A 27,354-nucleotide genomic window follows, 5' to 3' on the forward strand; every position below is an offset into this window, starting at 1 on the left:
TTAATGTACTAACTTCAAAAGTATAGTGTATATTTTGTGACAACGAGATGCAAACCAAGAACCCTTAGTTTCATAGTCTGGGCAAGCTGAGCTTATGAAGATTGTACTTTTAAGCATTATAAATGTATTATGATTGAATATTTGAGAACTATGGAATAACATAAAATATATCTGTAATTGCATTATTGAACTAGCACTTCATTCTAGAATTATAGTTATTCTGTGTTAATTCTTAGTTATTTTACTTATGGGGTGTTGATGATTTGCAAAAGGGAAACTTAGATTGAAAAAAATTTGGAACACCTTATTGTTTTATAATGATGTCGTTACAGTTAAAAAAAAAAAGACATTTGAAGTCTTTTAAAATTCATTATTTCCAGATATGAGAAAATGGAAACATCTGATGGTCATTTTATTTTATGTGTTTCACTCAGAAGTAGTACTTGTTTTAGGACTTTAGTACTTTGTGTTTGAATTGGAGGGGAAGGATAGTTAGTTGTGTTATTTTGACATTATCTGCTGGTTTATTTTTTAATTAATCATTTATATTTCTAAACATCTAAGCTTTCAAGCAAGGAATAACATTAAGAGTTTCTGCATATTTGAAATATTAAATTCTGGTATTTCAAAGTTATGGAATAATTATTCTGCTCAATGGAGTTATTGAAATAATCCAATAGTTTGCAATCGGAGATAAATTGCACACTTTATTCATTTGCTATATAATTTTCTAATTTACAGTATTTATAGCTAGTCAAGTTTATTAATTTTTTTATGCTTAGAGTTAATATGAAATCAAAGCACTTCTCTCTCTGATTCTAGTGTGGGGTTTTGGAATCCTTTTCGTTACCCTTATTAGTTGTTGCTCTTTGGTTGGTGTTATTTTGCTACCATTGCTGAATAAGAATGTATACCAAACACTGTTGATGCTGTTTGAAGGATTAGCTGTGGGTAGCTTACTGGGAAGTGCTGTCTTTCACTTGATTCCTCAGGTAAGTGCACATTCTTTGGTCTTTGTTAGATATTCTCTTACTGGGAAGTGCTGTCTTTCTCTTGATTCCTCAAGTAAGTGCACATTTTTTGGGCTTTGTTAGATATTATCAGGTAACAGTTAATTCTATGAGTTGAAATTTTGCATTCTCTATTGTATATAGAATTAATGTATTTTCCCAAGTGACCTTTCTGATACTATCAATTTCTTAAGTAACATGCTACTCAGTGTAAGTTTTTTGTGTGCATTACTTTGTTTATATAGTTATAAAGCTTCTTACTTTTGATGTACACAAATAATAATTGTTTTGTATTGTTTTTTTTGCCTTTCATTATTGAGTGTAATGTGTTCTAAACCAGGATGAATAACTTTTTTTTTTTAGGTGATTATGAAGAGATCTGTTGATACTGGTGTTTCAGTTTCTAGGAATCTGTGACAGAACATTGTTATAATTATTCAATAGACAGCTGGCATTCTTTTACTTATTACTTTTTACTTTGTGTCTTTAAAGGATCATCTTTTGTTTTTAGATATTTGCTAATGGTAAACTGCTTGAATCCGAAGATGAAACACTTTTTTGTACTCTTCCAGTGATACCATATTCCATTTTTTCTTCAAATTTAATTTCATTAATCTTATTTATTATAACTTTGAAAATTAATTTGAATATCTTTTTAAATGAATTTTGCTGATTACAAAGATTGTTTTGCACTGTTAGCTTAATATATAGTTTAGGGCTAACTTAAATCCCCTAACCTGTTCAAATCACATGATATACTACTGATAATATGCCCAGAAATAATGATTAAAGTAAGGGTCCAAAACTGATGATTCAGAGTAATCTTGTTACTAACTCAGTTTGCTTTGTATTGATTTATGATTTTATGTCTTTTCAAAGTGTTTTATACAACTTGCTTCATTAATATATCCATTTAACATACTTTTGATCAGACATTGTGTTAGATCAGGGGTTCCCAACCTTTTGGCACTCGTGACTTGAAAATGTAATTGATGAAATCAAATTAATGTTATCCCAAGCTACTTCTAACAAGGCTACGTGACTCCCCTGCCAAGGGAACCCCCCTGGGGGGTCACAACCCAGCGGTTGGGAACCCCTGTGTTAGATGCTATCAACATTACAAATGGATACAAAGCTTTGTTAGTTGTAGAATTAATAATACTGTTCTTAAGTGACGCTGTCAGTTATGCACTTTTTTTAAGTGAACATTTATCATACATTGGAAGTAATAGAATCACTGATAAAGTGAGGAGTGTCAGATATTATCAGTTTTGCAAAGGGACATATTTCATGCTCTGTTAGAAATACCAGTAGTTTCTGCAGATCACACGTCTTTCGGAGACTGATTTTATTACCTATCTGGTAGAAGATCATTTGGTAATGTTATCCATGATTTAGGTTACCTTTAAAGAATAGGGGATCAAGCAGTGATAAAAAGGGTTTAAAAATGTTATTCATTTAAGCCCTTTAAGTTTTTTTTTCAAAAATTATGAAGAAATATTTGATAGACATTTGTATGCTATTATTATTATTAAATGTTCACTTCAGTTTTTCAACCTGTGCAACATTTAGTCATACAGCATTCCAAACATTTCCCATTTAGTTACAGAATAATGTTATTTATATTCTAAAACAGATTACTCTAAATTTTACTTTTTGTTTTGTTTGAATGGGCATTACTTTTTCTGGGTATTATTATACGATACTTATTGTACAAGATAAATTCTAAAATATACTCTTCAAAAAAAGAAACGCAAAAGGCGAAATATGAGACAAATTGTTAACAAGTTTATTCAGAGTAGTTCTGTATGACATGTATGAAACTTTGCACATTCACTGCTGAACATCCAAAGTCTGCAAAGGTGAAGTCCACGCTCACTAGGTGAAGTCCACGCTCACTAGGTGAAGTTTAACGTCACTCAACGTCAATAACGAGTATGCCCCCCCGTGAACATCAATAACTGCTTGGCATCTCCTGCCCATGGAAGCGATGAGATCACGAATCACATCCTGTGGAATGGCTGTCCACTCAGCCTGCAAAGCTGCTGCAAGCTGAGGTAGAGTCTGCGGTTGAGGTTATCGCCGTCGCAGACGTCGGTCCAACAAGTCCCAAAGGTGTTCAATGGAGTTTAAATCTGGTGATCTGGAGGGTCAGGGAAGAACGTTGATGTTGTGGTGTCTCAAGAAGACAGTGATGAGTCGGGCTGTGTGAGGACGGGCGTTGTCATGTTGAAAAATGTCATTAATGTTCACCATGATGGGTTGCACATGGGGCCTAAGAATCTCGTAGACGGTTGCGTACGGTCTGATCGGAAATCCTACGCAGCCCTGGTATGGTTGAGGCAGTAGACGTCGCAGTGGTGGTCCTATCCCGAAGGTGACATAACCGGATGTTGTGATCTTGTGTGAGCGTGGTCACACGAGGTCTGCCAGATCGTGGATGGTCACGAGTTGATCCATGTTGTTGGTGACGATTCCATAGCCTTGTGATGGTGCTTGGGTGGACATTCACAGCTCTGGCAACATCTGATCAAGATTCGCCTGCTTCCAAGCGACCTATGGCGTTGTTGCGTTGTGCTTTAGTCAGTCTTGGCATAACTGTATTGCGTGTCGGTGGCTTAACACTGAGCTATGGAAACAGAGAACCCGTCACATTTATAGAGATTTTGCACATGTTGCACTTGCAGAACATGCAGATCTCTCAAACAAATTTATTGGACATGCATGCGTTTTGGCGAAAAATTCGATGTTTTCCTCCGTTTTCAAAGTGCACAACTTTTATTGTAATTTTGGTTTGACAATCAGTGCCTTAACACGTGTAACATCACATACTCTGAGCTTGTAATGTTATTACATATATTTCTCTTTAAAATAACAAAAATATCCCTTTTGCATTTCTTGTTTTGAAGAGTATATTATTATTGCTACTAATTGTAACAGAACACTTTATGTACTCCTGAAAACTAAAAACTATACCTTCTGATAGTTTAGTACTGACTTGTTATGTTATTGCACTGTAACGTATGTAGATTATTTCTGTGATTGTAGATCTACATTAAAATAACTTGTTATTTCTGAAGAACAATTAAACACAATCAAAATTCAGGTAAAAATAACTTCTTTTTTTTTTAATTTTATTATTAAACAATAAGAGAACAAAACTAATGTTATTTTTCAGGCTTTCAATTTGCTTGGTGAAGACAATGAACATGATTACTTGTGGAAATCAATCATAATCTTTGGTGGAATTTATCTTTTCTTCTTGAGTGAACGAGTTATGAAGATCATTGTACAAGTGAAAAAGGTATACATGTTTGTGTTTAGTAGTGTTAATGGAAATGTAACACTGAAGAGGTAATATTAAACACTATAAATTAGATTGTTTGTTCTAAGGGTAAGAAATTTGAGTTGAGATACACCAACAGGACATAAATAGCTGAAAAATTAGTGATGAATTATAAAGATTATCACCTGACTTCATTTTCCATTTAGGTGTGAAGAAATACATTTAATGTAAGAATTTTGATTATGCTCATGTGAACAAGTTTATCAGTTTGAAAGAAGTGTACCTATAATACTGTCAGCTGCTTAAGGTGTTAGGAAACTATGTTTATTTTGATAAACAGACAAATAAAAAATAATTGTTTTGGAAACAGTGATGGTTTGTACTCTGAAGGAAAAGTTGGAAACAAGAAATGTTCCAGTTTTTTGTATATAGATTTAAATTTTGTATTCTCAAGATGGCTGGTGTGGGTATTAGCACTTTAATTAAAATAAAGTACAGAACAATTTTGATCTTCACAGGTAATGTTCATGTCAACATTATACCTCACCTCTTAACATACAAAAAGCTTGATTCCTTCATGCACTTTGCTTTTATGAGATTTGCATGTCACTGTCCACGAGTTACTTTTCATAAACAAAATACACGTGATAATAGCCTTCCATGAACATGAGGGCAAAACAGCCTCCTTGCACAGTAGTTCTCCCTTACCAATTTTGTGTGAATTAACTTCATTCTGTTTCTTAGTATTGTCTAGAGTAGATGTGTTCTAAAAATTTTAATCAATTACTTGAGGTTTAGGAGTGTTTACAATTGAGTTAATTTTTGTTCAAGTTTAGCTGGTTCAGAGTTGGTGTTTTATAAAACCATTATGGTGTCTAAAAAACACATCTAATGCTTACCCACCATAATAACTTCCAGTTAATCCCTTTTTAGTAAAGATATTCCTAATTGGGGACCTGTGTTTAGTGGATCTTAGAGGGTCATTGTTTGACAGCCATTGTTCAATGTGTTGCTTTATATACATTGGATCTTCTCCTATACAATTGGTTAATGTTCTTTCTCCTTAATTTGAACATGACCAGGATGGTGATGATTTTGAGCAGCTGTTTTCCTTACCATAATTTGCTCTAAGCACAGATTTATCTGTGGAGTAATATCCAAACCCTTTGATCTCTTCCTTGACATAGTTTTGCAGGTATGTTTTTTCTTTCCCTCATTTTTTCAATTCCTCCACTCTTTTACTTCACAAATCCCATAATCAAGTTTGCTTTCCATTCCCCCTTTCACCTGATTTTAAGGTCTTAGCAGACTTGTTTCTTGAACAATTTGGCACATTTTCTAACATTTCTCATCTGCTTGACATTTTTGTACTGGCTTACAGCTTTTTATTTTATTTTTCTTCCTTGATTTACAGTCTTTGAATTTTTCTTACCTTTCTAATGTCTAATATTTGTTCCTTAGCCTTTTTCTTACCACCCTCCTGCATTACGCCAACTTGTGTTTGAAGTACTTCACTGTGCCCTGTAGAAGGGTCTTCTGGAGTTGTTTGTTCTCTTCTTTTGACCATATTGGCCCATTCTACTACTTTTGGTCGATTTCTTCTTACATAGTTCCTCTGATGTTGTGGCTTGTTGGGATGGAATTCTCTTCTACCCAATGTATTCCTCCCTTCCTCTTCTTTCTGTATTCTTCATTGGGCTTTGTATCTTTGCCCAGAGACCTTCAGGTGTGTCACTGAGTACTTATTACCAAGGTGACCCATACATTAGTCCTCATTGTCTACTATGATTTCTTGTCTTTCTCAACCGTGACATTCTGTTCCTGTTTCAAGGTCTGGTGAATCCATCTCTTCCTTTCCCATTCCAGCTTTCTTGCCTTATTTTACTTCTTGATGTCAGGATTATCACTCATCTTGATGGTGACTATCATGTCAGGTCTGGCTCTGTTGGGCCTCTTTGCCTCTATTATTCAGTCTTTGATCTCCATTTTTGTCTAGCAGACACATGTCTTATCTCTACTTCTTTTCACCTCCTCCCCATTTCCTTTCTTCCTCACTCTTTTCCCCTTTGTCTTCGATGTCTTGAGAATGTATTCTCAGATCTCTTAGCCAAAAATGCCAAGAGGGTACTTAGTCCAACACATGGTTATTCCTCTCATCTTTATTTTGAGGTATCCAGTTATCAATCTATCCTCTCTCAACCAGTTTTCTATCATCTCTTAGTTTTTCTATGGAGGGTTTCATTTCTTACCAGTGGTTCTTTTCATCTGGATGTGGATAATCAATAATTTTTTGTTTTGTCCATTGGGATTGGGTTTTTCAATATTGTCTTTACTTACTTACTTATACTGTTCAAACTAGGCCTTTCTTGCTAAGACTTAGGCTGCTCAAGGAAATAATCATTCTTTCACATTTTGTCACATTAGATTCATCAACTCTCTCACTCTCTTGCATTTAATTTTGACTGACCTTTGGCATATTGCTCAATCTGCACACATTCATCTTCCATTATCTTTGTTATATAATTTTTTTTCTTGTAGGATTTTGACTCTTTCTAGTCTCTGTTCTTCAATAAAACTAGATACTGTTTTTGAGAAGGGTAAATACATTTACTTTTTTTCCTCTTATAGGGTCTCCCCCCTCCCAGTGACACAGTGCTATGACTGCAGATTTCCAACTAACTCTTAAAAACCAGGTTTCAATACCCATGATGGGCAGAGCACAGATAGTCCTTTGTGTAGCTTTGTGCTTAATTACAAACAACAACTTGTAGGATCCCATCAAGTAGATAGTGTTATTTTCTAGGGTATGATTATTTTCAAAATCCTCATTTGGTTATGGTTAGCATAAAGTGCTCAGCCCATCCACCTGTCATTGCCAAATGTTGAGATGGGGTGTTCTGCAAGGCCACTTAAGGTATCCTTGTGGTATTAAAATTATTTAGTTACCTGATTCAGACTGTACCATCATGGGAAAAAACTGGTACTGTCCACTTCTTTGGCTGACACTTGCAAGCTTTTAAAAATAGGGTTTTGTGGTCACATATTGCACTGTCTCCAGGAAAGGACCTTTACAGTTGGCATTCAATGGGATCCAAGCACTTCTCCAGGTTTCTCCAACATTAATTTTCCCTCATATTCAAAAGGAGCAAAGAAGATTTTAGCCCCTTACCAGCTCATGGTTGCTGGGATGTTGGACCTTGGAGAGTTCCTCGCTGATTGTGTACAGCACAATAAAATAGGAAACAGGGTGATGGTGTCTGTGTAACATAAGGCATACTTCAAACAACTAGTGTCCTTTCTGCAGAGGTTTGCCATTTCTGTCTTTAGTCTCCAAGTTAAGACATTTTATGGCTAAGTGATGCCATAACCATGCCATGTTTCTTGGCTCACTGACCACTTATGTATAAATGCTCAGTTGGATATGATAAAATTGCACCCAGCCCTGCAACACTTGGTTGCTATTTTTCCTTTCTCTGTTTCTTTTCAGGGGAAGAGTACACTCTGGTTGTGAACAGAAGCTCATTTAGTATTAATGTTTGCACCAGACCCTCCACTATTTCTTTGTGTGGTTCTTGCTATTTTTTGTGCATAAGTGAGGTATCATCTTGAAAGTTTAAGTTTTCTTACCTAAAAATGCATTTCTGATAGGTATCTCTTGATACTTTCCCAACCATCCTCCAGACTTTTGGAGTATTTTATTCTTACCTTATCTATGAATAAAGTTATTTCAAGTATGGTTAAGGGGAGTTACTACACAAGGAGGTTGTGTAGCCTTCTTATAGGTAGAAGACTATCATTGCATGATGATGTTCTCATGAACCAGTACAGTTCACATTAAACATGTGATTTTTTTGGTGAGGTTTAGCTTGAAGCTAGTGGACTGCAAATTTCATTGGCAGATGTGCAAAGGATCTAACTCTTCTTTTGGTGAAGGTGAATGTCTATCAAAATTCATTTTCAGATAAGGCAACTGTTAAGTTTTGCAGCTTTTCTTTTATGAAAGAAATTATAAGAAGTTCTTAGATTTTTAATTTGTCCTAAGTCTTCAGAACTCCCCATTAATTGCCTTTAGTCAATTTTTTAGAAGTTCTGAACAGAACTTTTCCAGTGGAATCATAAATTACTACTCAAACCATTTTATTTACTCTATCGTGATTTGAAAAGTTGTAATTCTTATTGTACCTAATCATACTTAAAATTCATTTACAGCTGTTTCCAAGGCCATGTGTAATCAATAAATGATTAAAACACTTGAAACATTATAAGGATATGGTAATCAAAGCCATTACAAACAAAAAAAGCATTAAAATACAAGGAAAGTGCTTAAAATTACAGAAGTGTCAACATGTTTTGTAGTTTCCTAGCTAAAATAAAACTTATTTGGGAGGAGGCAGAGAGATTTGTACAAAATTGACAAATACATTCAAGATGATGAGAAATCCACTTGAAATAAAAATATATCTCAGAACGGCTGGTATGGGTATTAACACTTTTATTGATAAGGAGAGAACAACATTTCGACCTTCCTAGATCATCTTCAGGTTAAGATATAAATACATTCAAGGTTATAAAAATAAATTTTAGATCAAAAAAAATTTCAAATTACACTAAATAATGCTGTAAAATATTTAAGTACTTATTCTGAAATATTTTGTAGTTTAAATAACTGAAAGGTTGCTAAAAGTAATGTTTAAAGGTCACTTTAAAATTTGTCTCAAAATATAAGGTGGTAAGCAAATATAAAAAGCAAAGAAAGTCAATCCTGTTCTCAGATTTCAATAATTTAGAATTAAGAGTTTTATATAATCTTAAACTTTGTTCATGAAAGCATTAGAGTGGGTGTGGGAAAAGCCAAAGCATGAATGAAAATTTACCATTTATATTATTGTATCAGCTGAGTAATAACTGAATCAGTTACTAATTGAGGCATTGACTGAATTGCTATTGACTCCAGCTATGTTGACTTCAGAAAATGTATAAAAAAAAACAATTTGTGACTAATTGTTCAGTCAAACAAAGTTATATATCTAATGTTTGTTTTTGGTACTATATGTTATGTGTAAGGCTGTTATTAATTTCTGAAAAAATGGTGGTCCAGATCCCTCTTGTAGATCTGAAAATGCTTGTAAAACATTAAAACATGGTTATTAATTTCTAGCAAAATTGAGAGTTTGAACCCCTTTGACCTCTCCTATATTATTGTATTATACAACATTCAAAAATACAGTTTTAATTTCTGGAAAACATTGAATGGGAGTAGTGGGTTCACCTCCACTAGATCTGTGCCTGCTTGTTGTAGAATACAGATGCTAGATTATAAATTATAAATATAACACAATGTAAAAGAAGACCAGTACATTTACATCTTACTTAATACACTTGTGTAACTAAAGAGTTGGTGCTGCTAGCCAGTTTCCTTCCTTCTGGTTAATCGATGACAGGTAATTCTAGTAGCTTTACCAATAACAAAGGCAGGGTAAGTAAGTTGTTGGAATAATAAAAAAATGGTAATAATCTATAGCACCAATTTTGATTAATTAATTACTTTAATTAACTGGTATTAATTGATAAAATTACTTCTTATAGGGAACTGATTGAATTGGCCATCTCTAAGTACAATAATATTATTTGCAAGTTAAAATAAATCCCAGTTTTTAAACAAATCTTTCGTAGATAAATTTTAATAAGTTATTACTGTCAGCAAAATAAAAATAGCCTACAATTTTCCAAACTTTACCTAAACATCAAATTATTTTCAAATATTGCATCATCTGCACAGCACTGTGCACATTTTTAAAGATTGTTTTAAACATGTCACAGGTGAACTCTCCCACAGAATGGATAAATAAACTAGTTAACTATATGATTTTTTTGCAGTAATTTTGGAATGAACAAGAGAATAATTTATTATTACATGCAAAATCAGAGGAATGTCAACTAAGATAAAAATAAAATATTTTTTGCATGGATATATATAACATTCATTAGTTGGTTAACCAGTACTTTATTCTTCCAGAATAAAAAGGAGGATTCCAAACAGCCTGTAACATCTAAACTGTTGTCTTCAAACACATCAGGAGCTTCAAGTACTTGTTGCAGTGTTGCTGTGTCACCAACATCAGAAGGTGCCTGCGTGTGCTTGAATGGTTCTGCTGGAGATAATTCAGAAACTGAGACTAACTTAACCAGAGTTGCTAATAGTCTTGATATCACTAGGAAACCACACAACAACATGGAAGAGACAAAAGTAGGTTAAATTCAACAACAGTTTCCTTTCATTTAACAATATATAAGTAAGACATCAGCAAGATTCAAAATAAAGATGCAAGGACAAAGAAATTTTAGTAAGATTAAAGATGACATCGAGGAAGAAGATATTATACGAAAAACCCATCAATTTTAGAAAATGACAGAGTTACAAAAACTTTCAGATAAATAGAATTGGAATTTTTTTTGAAAAAATAATTTAACACTAAAAAAAATTCAAATGTCACTCATGAAATTTAAAATTCATAATCTGATAGATCAAAAAGTGGAAAAAGATTAACATGTGGGTAATAATGACTCAACAGTTTTACAATCAGATGGTTTATGAACATTTAAACAATACAAAGGTTTACAAAAATTTGAAGTTTAAATAAATTTAGGGTCATGTTACAAAATAAGAAATATTTTATTTTAAATAATTCAGAAATTAGCATTTAATATGTATTTCCTAAAATTAATAAATCAAAAGAGATTAATCAATTACTGTTGGAAAAAAAACGAAGTTATACTTATTATGAAACATCTCAATATTCCAGGAAGACTTATTGTAGGAGATAATAAAATAAGTGACCTTTTGAACAGAAGAAATTAATAAGAGTAGGAAAAAGTCTGATATTCCAGTGTCTTCTTGCATACACACACACATGTACACCTTCTTTATTTCATTTTTTTTAAAATATACTTAGAGGTTATTTATTCTAGTTATCACAAAAATATTGTAGCTTTAAAACTTTTAATTTTTCATCAAAGAGGAGTCATCAAACTGGTCATCATCATGAAGAACAGATATCCTTTAAGCAAGGTCGTGACAGTGCTATTGGTACTGTGGCCTGGATGATAATTTTTGGCGATGGACTTCACAACTTTATAGATGGCTTGTCTGTTGGAGCAGCTTTTTCAGAGAGTATATTAGCTGGAATTAGTATATCTGTGGCAGTTGTTTGTGAAGAGTTTCCTCATGAACTTGGTATGTGTAGACTAAAGGCGTATTATGTGAATGTATTATTTCATATCTTTATACTGCAAAATTCCTTATTATGCTGAAGAACTTATCTGAAATTTAACAGTTTATTTATGAGAAAATTTCAATGTTTGGAGTTTTAAGTTTGCAACTAAAAATACTTGAATATCACTTTGAATTATCTGCCAGAAAAAAATATGTTTTTGTGTAATATTATCTGTTATGAATGTTTTCCACTTGCTTTTTGTGGTTTGGAAAATGCCATATTTAAGACTAGTGATTTAATTTAAGAATTTTAAGTAAAATAATAACAGCTTTGTAAAGGCTATTGGCATTTGTAGTTTAGAATTTCTTCTCATCATGTTTGTTTTCTGAGGAGAGTAGATAAGCTAGAAAATTGAAATGTCACATTAATAAAATCAAATTTCTGTAACAGATACCACATTAGTTAAGTTCAAGTATGTTTAACAGGAATTTGATGTTAGATTAGTTTAAGTAGGTTTAATAGGAATAAGATGTTGTGTTAACAATCTACTGCAAAAAGATGAAAAGCTGTCCAAATCTTAAGCCAATATCTTGACCATTTTGGTACCGATAAGCACATAACCTGCTTTAAGTAGCAGTACTTTCTACCACAACAAGCAAGCAGAGGTGTAAAGGTAACAAAGTAACTCTACTTTGAGTACAGTGCATGAGTAACTTTTTTCAATATCTACTTTTTAAAAAGTATTTATATTTTCAAATACTTTTACTTTGATTTGAGTAAGTTTCAGGAGAATTACTCTTGTACTTTTATTTCATTTTGTTTAGTTTTATATATTTTGTTACTATTCTTAAAACTCAAATTTGTGACTGGCAGTCAAAATGCAGAGTGTGCACAGAAACTTAAATCAGCCAATCATGTGCATTGTTTACATCAATGGGTTTCCTATCGCTCTGGAGGCAGGTTAAGTTGCAGGCATCATTTTTTTCTTATAGTTGCATGTGTGTGTGCATGATGTCCAACTCAGATATAATTTTTCTTGAAGATAATGGCAATCCTGGCCATATCCTTATAAACTGTTCAAGTTTAGATGCATTTTTAGTAATTCTGTGTTCCTGTAAAATATGCTGTTTTCTTTCTATGCCTCATTGACCACAACACACATGTAGGGGTTTAAGAGAACTGTAGATGGATGCACTTTTTTTACTTTTGTTACATGAGTTCTTATTCAATATACATTTCTTAACTCTTAACTTAAGTAAATTTCAGAATGGATGCATTTACTTGTACTTAAAATGTACATTGTCAAGAAGATACTTATTGAAACTTGAGTAACATTTTTTGTACTTTTTACACACCTGCAAGTAAGTTTGTTTTTTTAATTCTTTTAGCCATATAAATATATCTCTACAAGTTACTTCTTTGGGCATATAACTGGATTAGAGGACATGTTTGAAGAGATTGTGATTAGTAATAAAATCAAATCAGATACATGTGCATTCTGTGCTTGGCATTGCTGGTGCACAACAAATATAATCACTGGCAGAAATTCCTGATTATGTTTGCTTTGTTGTCAAGGAGATACATTGATGCAACATCACCAAATTTTGTCTACAATTCAGTAATAACTCATGTTTTACCTGAAGAACATCTCGGTTCATGATGATGAGAAAACCCCTTGAAGTAAAAATGTATCTCAGGATGGCTGGTATGATTATTAACACTTACTAATGAAGCAGTGAACAATGTTTAAATCATTTTCAGGTTAACCTGAAAAAAAGTGACGTCTCAAATTTTTAAAACATGTTATGAATTGTTCAGAACATTTAAACTTAGAAATTGTAATGCTGTAACAAAGTAAACCACCTGTTGTGAGCCTAATTCATGATATTATATCTGTATTGTATAGCTTGGCATGGCCAGGTGGTTAAGGCACTAGACTCATAATACAAGGGTTGCGGGTTCAAATCCCCATCATACCAGACATACTCTTTCAGCTATAGGGGTGTGATAATATGCCAGTCAGTCCCATTATTCTTTGGTAAAAGAGTTGCCTAAGGGTTCATTGTGAGTGGTGATGACTAGCTGCCTTCTCTCTAGTCTCTCTCACTGCTAAATTAGAGACAACTAGCACAGATAGCCCATATGTAACTTTGCACAAATTTCAAACAGACAGCAATAAACCTTTTCATCCAACTAGGCTATCCTGTCTGCTAAATTAAAACCTTTGAAAAGAAAACTCAAAGCTAGCTCTCATCATTTAAGTACTTACCAAGCTTTTCTTTAAACTCCACTAAAGTAGTTTCATTCACCACACCTGAAACATCATGTCTTTTATGTTGCCTTTTGTAAAATGCATTTTTAAAATCCACATGTATCACATATACACCTATACTCTCATTTATTTAAGAAGCAACCTCTTCAAAGAATATCCAGAGATTAGTGATGTGTGATTTTCCCCTAGGAAAACCATGCTGACTATCCTAATTAAAATTAAATTTTGTTATATGACTTCAAAAAGCATCTTTTACCAAACTTTCAAAAACTTTATCCACCACTAATTTAAGACTAATAGGCCTATAATTACAGAATCGAATTTTATCACCTACCTCAAAAAAGAGAGTAATGTTAGCCAACTTTCCTGTCGTCTGCCACCTGTCCACTATTCAGATGGCTCAGATATCCAGTCCTTAACCATTATAAAAACTTTTGGGTAAATATGATGTAGCCTCATGTGCTCTACCATGAGTATATGTGATGTAAACCATGCGATAAGCTACTTTTTAGCAACAACAAGTATAATTCATGATTTTTATAAATGTGTGCACAATAGCAATTATTAGAGTTAGTGCGTGTTGTTTCCCAATGGTTATATCAAAATTACCTCATGGATTTCTAAGTCAGATCTAAAACAGAATTTTGAAGTTTAAACTTTCAAGTTCAGAGCAAAAGATTTGTTGATCATGGAATATATATTTTATAGAAAACAATTTTAAAATGTGTGCAATATACCAAACAAAATTGTAAGAAAACTTACATTTTCTTCAATATTTCATAAGCCTCCAAATATAAAAAAATGGCTCATTTTAGCCTTGACAGTGTATGAAACCTGCTGAACTTCTGACAGCAAAAATAAAACAAACTGTTATATACAAAAAGTCCCTCCACACACACGCACTATTAAAAGTATATCTGTGTTTATAAACATTCTTAACCTTTTACTATAAGCAAGACTGATTAAACGGCACATGTCACAGTGTTTTAGTTATTTTCACAAATTAATTAAGCAACATAGTTATGAATGAATGTGAATAAAAATGGCATACAAATGTAGTTTATATTTTAAACTTTGGTATCATATGTGCTTTAATTTCTTAATTGAAAAGGAAATATTAAAAACAAAATGCTAGATATCTTTTTTTTTTGTATGTCACAATACATGTCCTTTGGTCTTATTGAATTATAGTATGCTTACCAGACAGCACCTATGATGGATAATGAATTAGAAAAACTCAGATTATACACATTGACAAGCTAAATATAAAATAAGAACCGTCTACCTTTTTTATTTGCACAGATGTCGATATATTTTGCAAAGTTATCAGAGTAGCCCTTCTCACTACTACATCGCTTTGAAACCTTTTGTCTATTAATATCTGTTTTTCTTAACTGCATGTTTATAATGAATAGGAAGAGCACATTCCAAACTATTGCAATATGACAGTCATTTGTAATTATATTGAAGGGGGCACTTGAAGTTTTACTAGAAATGTTGAAGCCTGTTGACTAAGTCATTCTGCTGAACAGAAATGAGATTTTTTTAAAACTATAAATAGCTTAATTAGAGATAAATTACAGTGTTTTTATGTGTACCATTATAGCAATCTTATAATTTTCTGTTTCTCTAAAATTCATCTTTGATGTATACAAAAAATATCTTCCCCTCCACTTAAAAGAATAAACAAGGCTTAGCAAGTATAACACACAAGCACAAATTAATTTTGAAACACTGTAAGTACTATAAATCATTGTTTTTCTATATATTTTTATTTATTGTTCTAAGCTTAATTTTTGATCATTTTTCATAAAACATTTATGAGCAAATAGTAATAATGTGTGCACACACACACACACACACACAAAAGCCCTTACACACTTTGTACACACACCTATACCACTAAATTTTGACCACCTTGGGAGAAAAACTAGCATCCAAATATCCATCAAGCTTATTGGATCAGCCCTAACTTTTTACAGATCCATATTGTAGACATTTTTCATAATTTTATTACTTTAGACAATTCTCATTACAAATGCTATACTGTAAACAAACTGATAAATTCTCTCTCCCTGTTTTCCCAGAGTTTTATGATAAACTCTGTGGGAATCTTGGCTTATTGTGTTGCATGTGCTTGTTTGTTATCTACAGTGTCACCTAAAATGTCTAGTGGTAGGAATCGTGATTCATTGTTTTATATTTGGCAGATTTCTACTTTAGCTGCTAATAGTAAAATAAATATAGGAAATATATGTAAAATGATTAAAGTAGAAGCTTTTAGGAGAAGTACTTTGGACCTTTATAGTCAATACTAAAAAGGGTATAATTGTGCAACTCATTTATTCTACGGAAGTTACAAGTTCAGTAAAATTGAACAAATGCAAATGGAGTTAGAGTTGAGAAAATAAAAAATGTAAATTTTGACATTTACGAGGCCTGAGAGATTACCCAAGTGAAAAATATTTTTAATCTTAAATTGAAAATCACTTTGTGCTTAAAGCAGTCAAAACTTTAACTCATGAAAACAAGTACTTTAATTAAAAATTATAATTTTTGTCTATAAAAGCTTGTTATATTTGTTAAAAGCTTGCAAACATATCATGAAGTTACAGAGAACATCTTAAAAGTTAGAAAAAGGAAATTACAATGGCCACTTTGAGGTCTCACAGTTGGTTTAATCCACCGAGGCAGAAGCAAAAGGATTAACCTAGTACTAAGAAGTATATCTGTACATGTTTATAAATGTTATTAAGCCAGTACTAAGAAGTATATCTGTACATGTTTATAAATGTTATTAAGCCAGTACTAAGAAGTATATCTGTACATGTTTATAAATGTTATTAAGCCAGTACTAAGAAGTATATCTGTACATGTTTATAAATGTTATTAAGCCAGTACTAAGAAGTATATTTGTACATGTTTATAAATGTTATTAAGCCAGTACTAAGAAGTATATCTGTACATGTTTATAAATGTTATTAAGCCAGTACTAAGAAGTATATGTGTGCATATTTACAAACAGTCTTAAGCCAGTAGTAAGAAGGATAGCATATTTAGAGATGGTTTTAGTTAATCAGATTCTTTCTTTGATAGGGGACTTTGCTGTACTTCTAAATGCTGGAATGACCATGCGTCAGGCCTTAATGTACAACTTTCTCTCAGCCTGTACCTGTTATTTTGGGCTTGTTTTTGGGATTCTTGTAGGAGACCTGGCAGAAGGAAGCTCATACATTTTTGCCCTAGCTGGAGGAATGTTCCTGTACATTTCATTAGTGGACATGGTAAGTTCATGTTATGTCTTCATGTATTTGTTTAGAAACTTAAGTACTCATTTTTATTAAGTTGTCTCATGCATAATTAAAATACTACTGTCCAACTTAGTAGAAGTAGTACATTCATGGGGTTTCATATGGATACTACTAATTCACTTATTTAGAAGTAGTACATTCATGGGGTTTCATATGGATACTACTAATTCACTTATTTAGAAGTTGTATGTTTCTGTGGTTTCACATGGATATTGCTAATTCATTTACTTGTTTGGTGTAGTACATTCATGTGGTTTTATATGTATACTACTGACCCACTTACTTGGTACAAATAGTACATTCATGTGGTTTCATATGGATACTTGAGATACTACTAATCACTTATTTAGTAGATATAGGAAGTTCATGGGGTTTCATAAACATTCATTGGATATTAGTTAAAAATAACCTTGTAGTGGTCAGTAATTTTAGTAAAATTTAAAGGTTGTATATGCACAGTTCAGTGTTTATTGCAGTAAATTACCCTTTTGATGGTCAGTAATCTTAGTAAAATTTAAAAGCTGTATACATGTTTACAGTAAGTAAAGATAATCGAGACAGTGTCTTGTGTGTAAATAGTATAACAGTGGAAATAATGAGACTGTAGGTTTTAGTTTCTTTTTCTTTTCAAAGTGAAATAAATGCCTTCATTGTAAACTGTTAAGAAAATAATTAATCTTTAACAGTATGGATTTTTGATCAATTTACTTTAACTTCTTTTGCTACAAACTAGGTATGATATATGCGAGTTTGTCTGCACATTTGCACACATTAAGTATTTGCACCTTAACTTTTGATACAACATGTGTATCTTCAAAAATGTGTTAGAATTTTAGTAAAGATTACAAGTATTTTATATACAAAAAAAATCATATTTTTAATGAAATATTTTCAGTAAAGATTCATTTGTGGAAATAGTGTTTCGTTATTTGTCTGAGTGCAGAGTGAATTCATGTTCTGATTAAAAAAAAACTATTCTTTATCCCAAAAACCTCAAATATCATTTGCATAATCTCTAAAACCTTTTAAATACATTTCAAACTTGTTTTCAGTAAGGCTTTATATTTTGTTATTTGCTATACTACAACTGTGTAGAGTCCGTCATTTGACCAACCTGTCATAAAAAAATGAAGAATATAAATTATTCTTTTTTGTTAGAATAACTACATGTTATAACAGGAAAATACAGATGTTTAGCCTAAGTTGCATAACACTATATTTGTATGCATATATATGTATATATTATATTAACCTTCCAGTTATGCTTAGCTAACATTACACAACTTGCATTGACACAGTGCACATACACTCATGTTACATATCCAGTAATATAAAACTTAACCTTTAGTCTTAACTGCCTTGACTGTGTTTCAGTGGACTAGTATTTTGTAATGTACAGACACATTTCAAATATTATACATTTTATATATATATATTATTACTATTTAGAAATAAATTATTAAACTTCTTTTTCATTAAAATATGCAACAACAAATCAGGAAGTAAAGCAAACAGTTACCTCTTCTCACTATGACTTTTGTACTCAGTTGCTGCTGGACACGGGTTGCTAAGCATTTTAAAATTTTGAACATTTAAGATATCAAACAAATTTTTTTTTAGGTTTTATACACACAGCTGAATAACCAAAAAAATAATAACTACACTGATACCATAGAATTTCCTTATAATGTATTAAGCTGAATAACTAAGATGTATTTAGATTTTAAAAAAATATGAAACTTTGAGCGGACTAAAGACACAATCTACCTTCTTGAAATCTTGTATCAAAAGAACATGGCAGCCTTTTCACAGATTAAAATGGCTGAGAAAACCACTTTGGGAAATTGATCATTCACATGTCGTATACTGAAGTAAGTTTATATAAGGGACCATTTGATTCAGTACATAAGCCATACCTCAGTAAAATAAAAAGATATGAGGTTCTTATATTTTATATTCTAGCTTGTTAATATCGGTAATTTGTGTTCCTAATTTGTACAAAATTATAGACTTAGTATTTTGACATTACAGACATCTAATTTTAAACAGTGCTGCATTCAATATACCATGTGACACACTAAAATATATGTTTAGATGTGTTTTTTAATATTTACTTTAAATCAACAAATTAACTCATATAGAATATTAGTTTGAATTATAAACTACAATTTAATTTTGAACTTATTAACATAAATTCCTAAAATAGTAGTTCATTAAAGTTTTGAATACAAGCCAACAAATGCAATGACATGGCCTTTAACCTGTGACCAATAGAGAAAAGGTTAATACAATTTGATTTATTCAACTGTTTTTCTGAAAAATATTTTAACTTTTGTAGTATTTCATATATCCCATGTATGGTCTTGAGTTCTCTAACTTGCAATCAGAAGTGTACAGTGATGAGGCACAGATCAACTAGGACTATAGTGCTTTATTAATAAAATAATTACATGACACTTCTCTAATCATGTGTTAGTCTATTTGTCTTATTACTATACTCAGCTTAACTTCAATTTTCAGTGACTCTGTTCTTACTCTCTTAACTATGGTGGTGATGTTTCTGGGAGTTGTGTATTGTTGAAGTTGGCTATTAGAGTTACAGTGTTTTGGTCATACTGCCTTCCTTACCTCAGCTACTTAATTCTGGTGATTCTTCAACATATACCATCTTACTCAGCATGTTCTGTAACACTTAGAATGAATGTCTTAAGTTTAGTTCCTAAAATGTTTTATTTTAAATCTCGTTACATTTCTAACCCTAACCTATGAACACTATGCATTTTATTTCATTCTTTAGTTGTCATTCTATACTTCATGACTTAATAAGTATTTTTATCATGTATATCAGAGGATAAAATAAGAAGTTGGTAAAAATGTAGTTAAAAACAAATTTAAAAGGGGTGTTTCTTCATTTCAGATGGGAGAGCTAAATGAGGCAGCTGAGGCAGCCATCCAAGAAGGACTGAAAGAAACACTGAGAGTTTTGATATTGCAGAACTTGGGTATTATCATTGGCATCACAGTTTTGTTTCTCATGGCTAGGTACAGTGAAATGATCAACTTTGATGCTATTGGAGATCTAAGTGAGACCAAAATATAGATGTAGAATAAAACTGTTAGTGGTAACCTGCCTTCATAAGAATTGGTTTATTGTGGGAAAGACTTGTTTCATGTGGTAAAGACAAGGGACTTCCATTTCAGCTGGACCATTAGTCTTGATGCTTTCTTCAAAGTGGTCTAATAATTTTTTCTAGAGAAGTTTACACTCGTTCATCTTGAGTGAGTGTCAGGTGTAATGGCCAAGCATTCGTTCTAAGTTGGTTTCAACTTGTGGAACGTATTTTATCTGCATTATATTACGTGTTGTGTTGTAGTTTGTTTCACTATCGATGCTTCAGTTACCCATAACTCCTTTTATTTTGAGGTTTTTAGGATTATATTTCATGAATGATAGTTTTTCTGTGTGAGCTAAGAGTAAACTAGTCATGCCTTAATTTAGTCAATGTTTGGTCTTGTTTAATTATTTTAAGTCAATATAAATATTATATTCGTGTACATGAAGTTATCAAAGCTTTTAGAACATTAAAGCTGCATGAACAACACTTATTTTCTGTTAGCAGTTGTATAACTATTACAAAATGTTCTGTTATAGTTAGGTAGAAACAAGAATATGATAACTGAGAAGAATATTTACTTTTGTAGGGTATTGTACATGCTAAGTTTATTAACTAATCTATTACACTATGATTTAATGGTTAACTACTCACATAATAGGTATAATTAGTGGGTACATGTAATAATTCTTTTACTGTTTCCATCATAGGATTAGTAGGGAATTATGCCAGTTTTCGTTAGTTCTGCAAAATGCATAATATCAAAGGATAAGATAATGTGTACATCAGTGATGTGTTTTTATTTACATGTAACAATGAAGTTTGACAAATGGAATTTTAGAGATTGTGTTGTTTTATAGAAAAATAGTTTCCAGTTATAATATCACTGGAAAAAGTTGCATGGACAAAAAAACAATTTAGTTAAATTTATAAAACAAATTTCAAGTATTAAAAATAATTATACCAAAAATATTCGGCTGTATTAGACCAAATACTGTGTTATAATACAGCTATTACTAATGTTAAACCTAGATGACAAATTGTTTGTTTATTAGGTTAGTATTACCATTTGCGGAGGCTTTACCAAATTTGAAAATTAAAATACTTTGATCTCTATTAGTGTGTGATAACTTGGCCAAAGGTATTCTTGTGGATATTACTTGTTCATTTGATATATATATATATATATAAATGATTAGAAATATTTTATTGTAAGCCATTGTTTTACCATAACTTCCATGATATTTTTTAAAGTAAAATAATTGTATATAATAGTTAACAGTAGTAAGTTATATACATCAAAATTATTTTGAAAAGAGCATTATCAACCCTCCTCATCTAAAAAAGTCAACCATATTCATAACTAAAATGTAACCAAATCCTTATCACTTCAAATATAATCAACCTTTCTTGCCCAGAACAAAAGCCCAGACACTCAACATGTCCAACTTCCTTGCTATTTCAGTACTTTTTTTTATTTTTATTTTTTTTTATTTTTAGGCAAAAATGTCTATTTTTTTGTAGTTTTTAAGGACAGGTAGTCATATTGTGAATATAGTCAAATTATTATTATTATTAACATGAGATAGTGAAGTGTTTCATCATCTGGTGGGTTTGTCCATATTGTATTTTCTTGGTGGTATCAGAGGTAAATAGCTTTATGTTGCAAAATGAGCAAATTCTTTTCTCTGCTTTCTTGTAACTTTAAAGTGAATATAACCTCCATCCAGTGAAGAACAGTTTGAGGGATGACCAAAGGTTTCATTAGTTTTTTTGGTTTTTGAAGTTGCAGAGTGTACACCAGCTTTTGTTAAATTGTGCTTCTTGTCATGGTTATTGTTTAAATAAGCTTTAGTTGCACATTGATTTTCATATGAGAGAGTGTGCATGTCTCTGTCAGTTGTGTCCTTAAATAGCTAGATCATGATAGTTTTAATAGACATTGTTGATCTTATGCTAGTTTAACACACATGAACTTGGTGTTGTGTTGCTTGTGAAATGTGCATTTCTGTGATAAATGATTTCAAGAAAACCACTTTAACATGTTTTATATTTTCATGGTAACTTAGAAAACTTAAATTCCATATGGTAAAACATGATTTCAGCACCAGTGTTTAACTTGCATAGATAATAGTGGTCATGAACTTTGATATTTGTGTCAGTCTTTACCAAATGACCAGTTTTACTGTTTCTGTATTATTTGTCAAAAGACAACAGCTTGCAATAATAGTAGCAAATGGCAACTCTTGAAATGTACAACTGGCTAAGGTGAAGATTAGTTCTAATCAGTAGAAACTGTTCTACAAATCAGATTTTGTGTGTATGTATGTGTGTGTATATATATTTCAGTTTATTTAGTAAGGTTTTAATGGCTATGACAAAGAAGGTAATCATATAAAAATATGCTAATATCACCTGTATAAAAACTAAATTGTCTTTACCCTTACCTGTTAAAGGCCCTACATTTTGAGAACTTTGCCCTGTTTAAGTTCCTACTTTTTATGGGAGCATGTTGGAAGGCCTGATAACTGACTCCTTTTCACCTGAAACATGACCAACCCCTTACCTTTTGAAATGTAATTTATTCTTTGAAACATAATCAGCATTTTTTAATCTGCAGCATAACAAACCCGTTCTCTGTTGATCAAAATGTATTGTTGACATGGGATATGACAAATGTAGTGTGGTTGGAATACTTTCATTATAGGCATTATTTGGTGATTAGGGTACTCAACTCATAATCAGTGGGTCATGGGTTCAAATTTACTTGTTCTTTCAGCCATGAAGGTTATGATATTAACAGTCAGTCCTGTTGTTTTTTACTGAATGAGTAGTCCAAGAGTTGGTTGTGGGTGATGTTGACTAGCTCCCTTCACTCTGGTCTGTCTCTGCTAAATTAGGGAAAGTTAACATAGATACCCCTCATCCAGCTTTGCATAAAATTAAAAACAAACCAAACTTATTATTTTGTGAAACTATCCTATTTTCATCGAAATGTGATGAGTCCTTTCTTAAACACAAACATTCTTCCACGATATTCCAAAGTGCACAGGATCAACAGAGAAAGGTCAGAATCAGAAAAAAAAAATCTAAATACTTTACTACCTTTTGTTTACCATTATTTTATGGTAAGTTATTTGTTAGTATTTTAAAAGGCTAAGATCAAAGAGCAGCTCAGTGTTCCAAGATATTTATATTAATTAGCTATTTAGTGAATCTATTTAATAATTCTGCTAGCATTTATTTATTTTTTTGATTAAACGATATTGATGTGTTTTCATTGCATTAGTTATTGTTTATTTAAATAAAGTTTCTGATTTCAACAAAGCAGCAGCATTTTTGTTCAGTTATTAAGCAATTGGTAAATAAAGTGAAGAGCATTAGGAAGTATTAACAAGTGTTTGAGAGGTTCTATAAACAGTAAAGATTATAATGAATTAATTTATAAAAACTAGAAAGAATGTGTTTAAGAATGTATAAGGATAGCAAAAAAATGCAATAGATATTTTGTTAACATTACAAAAGTACTAAACATTCCATGAAGCAATCCAAAGATGTGTTAAACAGTCATTGAGTTACATGAAAACATTATATAACAATCACAAAGATTTAATAAATTTAAAAAATAGTAATTTATAAGAATAACAAAAATGTACTACACACTGTAAAAAGTAGGTAAATGTATTTGAGAGTAATAAAGAAATACTGAACATGTTTAAAATTGAGGATGTATTAACATATCTATAAAGATAAAGCATACTAAATACTCCAGAAAGATAACAAAAAATGATCTGTGGAAGTATTTGTAAAAACAAACATTTATAGAGCATTCCAAAAATAAAACGTAATAATGAACAAAAGTGTATAACACTTCAGACCACTATCGGAACTTAAAAGATGATTAATAGGATTTATAGTTTTAATTGTCAAAAACAATATTTTGAACTCCAGCTTCATTCTATCATTGTGCTAAATTAAAGATACTGACATCCTGCTTGCTATAATTACCCTACTTGTTAAAACTGCTGTAATTCTTCAGCTTGTTAAAATTATTATAATTATCTTGCTTGTTAAAATTGTTACAGTTATGCTATTTTTAAAAATAATTTTTGTTAACATTGCGATAACTACATTGTTAAAATTATTCTGATATTCTTCCTCATAAGCCTTGATTAAATTAAAGACGGAAGGAAATGTACAATAAATATCTTAAAGCTTTATGGAATAGTGTTGTACAAAGGAAAGATATTTTATAAATTTAAATCTAAATAAGTTTAATGTTGTAGAACCACATGTATGATTGTATTATTACTAAAAAACAAACTTGATTGTTAATGCTTGGTAGGCAAAACAACAACAAAGGTACATCTCGTAGACTACGTATTTACCGATAGAGGGTCCTAACGACTGTGATTTTTGGAAGAAACTTAGTGAACTTATTGATCGTCAGCAAGAGACGTCAGCTCACTGCAAAAAAAAAAAAAAATCAAAGTACATCACATTCCTTTTGTATCTTAGACAATGCTTCATTTCTGAAGGTCAAAAGCACGTAACGAATAGAAACTGAAATCTACTGAAACATACAATCAAGAGAATTTAACGTACGGTAATGAAGGAATCCGAAACCTTACCAATATGGAGTCAAAGATGGATAATTAACGAATAAAACAAAATAAAGTCGTCTAAATATTATGCATGACATCAAGGTAATTTAATGAACAAAATCTAGAATTTGCCTAAACTTAGCTTTGTGATAAAAGACGGATAAAAATAATTTTTTTAATGTAACCTTCATAATCAAGGACGAATGACGAATAAGATTCAAAATATGCAAAACTTTGCTTTTGTGGTGAAATAAAAGCAATGGAATTAATTCTATGGTTTGGAAACGTATATTTTGAAAGTTTTATTTTTGTATATTAAAACAGTTCGGTTGCCTTAATCCTTATCGACATATAAAAAGGTAGCAAAAATAAAATAGTCTTTGAAAGAAGTGTTCTCCAAGTTATAGACAGATACTGACTGTGTAGAAAAATTTCTGTCAATTTCCTTCGAGGTAACAGTGACAAATACAAGCAGAGTTGTTTCTTTTTGATACTAGAAACCTTAAAACATAAAATGTGAACCATCTTCTTTCATTTGTTCAGTGGCGTGAAATACTAAACAAACAATTTCCCTCGGCTATCACATCAGTTGTTGTTTAGTTAGTAAATTATACAATAACCAAGAGAGTTTATTGTAAATATTAGAGTTCGTATAGTCAGCAAATGTGTTACTTGTATTTTATTGCTACAAAGCTCTTTTTCTGTTCTCTTTTTACTGCATGATAAATGTAACAAATTTGATGAAAATTGCAATTTTAATAGTATGACGTTATTTTTAACTACTTAGGCCAAGTACGATTAGTATATTTCACATATTCGGTTGAACTGTGCTCGTAATATTTCATAATTATTTAATGGGAAAATCTTTCTTTGATATATCCCATCCATGGCTTAATGATAAAGTTGAGAACTTGTAACACTAAGGTTTGGAGGTAGATTCCTGAGATGGGAACAATGCAGATAGCTCATTGTGCACTTAAATATATTTATTAAACTGCTGTGAAAATGAAAAATCTGAAGTAAAACGAATGCGATTTCCATAGATTAATTAGCTTTCTAACACATTTTTACTAACTGTTTTGGATGTAAAATATATTTTAAAATAATTTATACAATAATGGCTTTAAATAAAGATGCGGAACTGAGAGAGTGTGTGAATCAGTGATGTCGAGAAAACCCACTTGTAGAGAAATATATATGCAAAAACGGCTCGTTTGGGTTGAGAAAATATTTTACGGAGAAGATCAAACAAGGTTTCGACCTTCTTCGGTCATCGTCAAGTTCACAAAGAAAGAAAGAAGTAACTGACCGGAAGCTGACCACATGTTTGGAAGGGGTTGAGTGTTGGAATGTAGAGGGTGATGTTAGATGTTTGAATATATAATTTTATATATTTATTTTATTATATATAAAGAAATGCCTTTATAGCAATATTAAATACAATAATATAAAATTATATATTCAAACATCTAACATGTGTGTATGTGTTTTTTATAGCAAAGCCACATTAGGCTATCTACTGATGGCCAAGCGTGTTAAGGCGTGCGACTCGTAATCTGAGGGTCGCGGGTTCGCATCCCGGTCGCGCCAAATATGCTCGCCCCTTTTAGCTGTGGGGGCGTTATAATGTGACGGTCAATTCCACTATTCGTTGGTAAAAGAGTAGCCCAAGAGTTGGTGGTGGGTGGTGATGACTAGCTGCCTTCCCTGTAGTCTTACACTGCTAAATTAGGGACGGCTAGTACAGATAGCCCTCGAGTAGCTTTGTGCGAAATTCCAAAACAAACAAACAAACAAGCTATCTACTGTGTCCAACGAGGGTAATCGAACCCCTGATTTATTGCTATAGTAGCAGGGGACCGACTGACAGGATAAGTGCAAAGGAAATACTGTGAGAAAAATTATTCTATCTATCTGTATTTAGATTATCGAATTTATTTATGCGAGAAAAACCTATTATATTCCTTACTGTGTGAACAAATGCTCTTCCAACTTGTATCTTTCATTTTCATGCTGTTAGTGCATAAGAAAAATCACTTTTATATGTTGTTCAGTTGAGAAAGTATTTTACCTATTAACAACTTGGGAAATATTTTTATAATGTAAGAAAAAATATTAAAAGATAAGTTTGAAAATTAAACAGGCATTAAAATATTCTCTTCTCGCTCAGTAAAAGACGACGAAAGTCTTTAATCCTAGGGTTAATGTACAGTAAAGAAATCTAAACAAATCTTAGGAAATTTATGTATTGTTTTGACAAGATAACATAAAGATTTAATTAGTTAAGATGAAGCGGCGGGTCATGCTAATTTACTGCCTTCCACGCCATCATCATTTCTAAATTAAGAATAACTACGCCTAAGTTTTTAGATTCCTGAACTGGTTGTCTGGTCCATGTGTCACGTAAGATGCTGTATAGGTTGCGAATACCAAAGTTAAATTGAGATAAAAACATTTTGTTTTAATTTGTTTGTTAGTTAGAAGGCGCCTACCGTTAAGATCAAACACGTTTGTTGGACTAGGCGTACAGTGTGATACGTTGGT

General features: G+C 31.7%; 1 protein-coding gene across 1 annotated transcript in view; it reads left to right on the plus strand.

Annotated features, from left to right (window-relative positions):
• LOC143223661 (metal cation symporter ZIP14-like) overlaps nt 1-23,533 on the plus strand; it is a 51,238-nt gene extending 27,705 nt beyond the window's left edge. Inside the window, exons 3-8 of the mRNA XM_076451903.1 lie at nt 823-992; nt 4,189-4,314; nt 10,313-10,543; nt 11,314-11,530; nt 16,879-17,066; nt 20,011-23,533. Coding sequence (XP_076308018.1) covers nt 823-992; nt 4,189-4,314; nt 10,313-10,543; nt 11,314-11,530; nt 16,879-17,066; nt 20,011-20,193 — 1,115 coding nt within the window. The 3' untranslated portion in view covers nt 20,194-23,533. The remainder of the gene's footprint in view (nt 1-822; nt 993-4,188; nt 4,315-10,312; nt 10,544-11,313; nt 11,531-16,878; nt 17,067-20,010) is intronic.
• Nucleotides 23,534-27,354: the final 3,821 nt, after the last annotated feature.

This window comes from Tachypleus tridentatus, chromosome 8 (assembly GCF_004210375.1).
Source record: "Tachypleus tridentatus isolate NWPU-2018 chromosome 8, ASM421037v1, whole genome shotgun sequence".
Classification (NCBI taxonomy): Eukaryota; Metazoa; Arthropoda; class Merostomata; order Xiphosura; family Limulidae; genus Tachypleus; species Tachypleus tridentatus.